Source organism: Natrix helvetica (assembly GCF_964273705.1).
Source record: "Natrix helvetica genome assembly, chromosome: 16".
NCBI lineage: Eukaryota > Metazoa > Chordata > Lepidosauria > Squamata > Natricidae > Natrix > Natrix helvetica.
The window spans coordinates 7,875,246-7,878,450 of NC_138563.1; the positions used below are offsets into that span (position 1 = coordinate 7,875,246).

Consider the following 3,205-nt stretch of genomic DNA (forward strand, 5'->3'; position numbering starts at 1 on the left):
CCTTCCGTCCTTACGAGGTCCGTAAAATGAGGAGCCAGATGGTTGGGGGCAAGAGGCTGACTCTGTAACCTACTTAGAGGGTTGTAATGCTCTGTGAAGTGGTATCTAAGTCTAAGTGCTATTTCTGTGGTATTGCTATCCTTCCTTCCTTCCTTCCTTCCTTCCTTCCTTCCTTCCTTCCTTCCTTCCTTCCTTCCTTCCTCCCTCCCTCCCTCCCTCCCTCCCTCCCTCCCTCCCTCCCTCCCTCCCTCCTTCCTTCCTTGTTAGAATGCAGTATTGCAGGCTGACTCTGCCCACTGCCAGCAGTTCGATCCTGACTGGCTCAAAGTTCACTCAGCCTTCCATCCTTCCAAAGTCAGTAAAATGAGGACCCAGATTGTTGGGGGCAAGAGGCAGACTCTGTAAACCGCCTACAGAGGGCTGGAAAGCACCATGAAGCGATATATAACTCTAAATGCTATTGCTAATGTCTTCGGAATCACTGCCTTTTCATGAGTTTGATCTCCCTGCAGGTTGTCTTAGAGATAATCCAGTCCAAACTGGTCCCTCTTTCCCTCTGGATTCTGATTGGCAGCATCCTTGGTGGCCTCCTGCTGCTCACCGTGGTCATCCTTTTCTTATGGAAGGTAAGAATCTGATGGGATCCACCCAGACAGGCATCTCTCAGCTGCAGTTGGTACATGTAAAATCAAATATATTTCCCCTCTTATCGCATTTTTTCCGGTAGCATGCCCAACAAAAAAGCATTCAGGTTTCAGGTCTATATATTGTTTTATCATTTTTTTCCAACCACGTGTGCATTTTTGCCCAATATTTGTTTTTGCCTTTGGCATGTCCACCACATACGACAGGGGTGTCCAAACTTGAGAACTTTAAGACTTGTGGACTTCAACTCCCAGAATTCCCCAGCCAGCCATGCTGGCTGGGGAATTCTGGGAGTTGAAGTCCACAAGTCTTAAAGTTCCCAAGTTTGGACACCCCTGACATACGATAATACAAACCAGGAATCAGTTGTTAAACGAAGCAAGCAGTCGTTTAGGCAAGAAAAACGAAATGCACAGGTACAATATTATAGGTGGTACCTGGCTCAATAGTAGTAACTGTGAGAGGGATCTTGGAGTCCTAGTGGACAACCATTTAAATAGGAGCCAGCCGTGTGCAGCAGCTGCCAAAAAAGCCAACACAGTTCTAGGCTGCATCAACAGAGGGAGAGAATCGCGTGAAGGGTTAATACCACTTTATAAGGCCTTGGTAAGGCCACACTTGGAATACGGCATCCAGTTTTGGTCGCCACGATGTAGAAAAGATGTGGAGATTCTAGAAAGAGTGCAGAGAAGAGCAACGAAGAGGATTAGGGGAGAGTAAAACATATGACAAACAGTTGCAGGAACTGGGTAGGTCTAGAAAAGAAGGACCAGGGGAGACAGGATAGCAGTCTTCCAATATCTCAGGGGTTGCCACAAAGAAGAGGGAGTCAAGCTATTCTCCAAAGCGCCTGAGGGAAGGACAAGAAGCAATGGGTGGAAACTAATCAAGGAGAGAAGCAACTTAGAACGAATGGCGCCCAAAATTTCTGTTGAGAAATTTGTTAAGTGAATTTCGCCTTTCTTGACGCAGTTGCTAAGCCAATCACTGTAGTGCAGGGGTGTCCAAACTTGGCAACTTTAAGACTTGTGGACGTCAACTGCCAGAATTCCCCAGCCAGCTATTGACACGGTTGTTAAGTGAATCTGGCATCCCCATTGGCTTCTCAGAAAAGTCACCAAAAGTGATCAGCAAGATACGGCAACCGTCATAAACATGAGTCAATGGCCAAGCGTCTGAATTTTGATTGTATGATCAAGGGGATGCTGCAATGCTCGTTAAGTGTGAAAACCGGTCCTAAGTCACTTTTTTTCCAGCGCCGTTGTAACTTTGAATGAACGGTTGTAAGTCGAGGGCTACGTGGTGTTAATTGTGCACTTAACTTATCGCGGTCTAAATTTGAGAGAATGTGGGGGAAATGCCATTCCTCACTCTTAATTCTAAGAGTGGGAATAAAAACTTTTTCTTAGCAGATAATTGACGGACGTTTTTCCCACTTGAAAAGCGGGGGACAAAGCTTAAAACGGAGTTGCAGCTGGATTCTGAAATTTCAGAACTGAAAGATTGTAAACCTCCAATTCTCCGCAATGTAATAACCTCTTTTCTCTGCTTCCTTCTTCATCCCAATCCCAGGTTGGATTTTTTATACACAAAAAACCTGGGGAAGACGAAAAAGAAGAATAAAACCAAAAGCCAGTCGAACCAAGACTCTTCGCCCAAGATGGAAGAGCATCTGTGGATTAAAACCCAGAAGGGGAGCTGTGATTTTTCTGTCCTAACCACCTTCGGACCGGAGACATTCAGGCTGCTCCACAAGAATTTCCTCCAAATCTTAACGGCAGCGTCTTTGCATTTTGGGAACAAGAGCACAACCTCCTTCTCCCCTTCTGTGTATTTCAATAAAGGTAAAGGTTCCCCTCGGACATCTGTGCTAATCGTTCCCGACTCTAGGGGGCAGTGCTCATCTCCGTTTCAAAGCCGAAGAGCCAGCGCTGTCCGAAGACGTCTCCGTGGTCATGTGGCCGGCATGACTCAGTGCCGAAGGCGCCCGGAAGGCTGTTCCCTTCCCACCAAAGGGGGTCCCTATTTGTCTACTTGCATTTTTTACGTGCTTTCGAGATGCTAGGTTGGCGGAAGCTGGGACAAGTCACAGGAGCTCACTCCGTTACGCGGCGCTAGGGATTCGAACCGCCGGACTGCCGACCTTTCTGATCGACAAGCTCAGCGTCTTCGCCACCACGTGATATTCGGGTGGTTATTCAGGCAGATCAAAAGCCACATTGGCCTGCAAGATTTGAGGGATGGAAGACGACAGATAATCAAGCAGGTGGATTTTAAGCGGGTCACACCTTTCCCCACATGGAAATCCTATATTCTAGATGTTCTCCCCCCTCCCCCTCCCCAAGAGGAAGATTTTTGCTTTTGCAATGTGGCCACATGGCACCAGAAGCTGCTGCTGGGACTTGCCTTTTGAGAATCATGCTGAATTTGGACTTTTACTCCAAGAGAAAGAGCTGAGACGTGCGTGGTTTTCTCCCTACAAATTACAGGGTGTTGGTATCCTTTGGCTTGTCGGGTGTATCCCTTTTCAGGGCGTCTTGTTAAACTGTACGCAACAAGA

At 47.1% G+C, this 3,205-nt stretch overlaps 1 protein-coding gene across 1 annotated transcript in view; it reads left to right on the plus strand.

The window, feature by feature from the left end:
* Positions 1–3,205, plus strand: part of ITGA10 (integrin subunit alpha 10) — a 69,671-nt gene extending 66,466 nt beyond the window's left edge. Inside the window, exons 28-29 of the mRNA XM_081968600.1 lie at positions 497–626; positions 2,218–3,205. Of these exons, the coding sequence (XP_081824726.1) occupies positions 497–626; positions 2,218–2,268 (181 nt within the window). The 3' untranslated portion in view covers positions 2,269–3,205. The remainder of the gene's footprint in view (positions 1–496; positions 627–2,217) is intronic.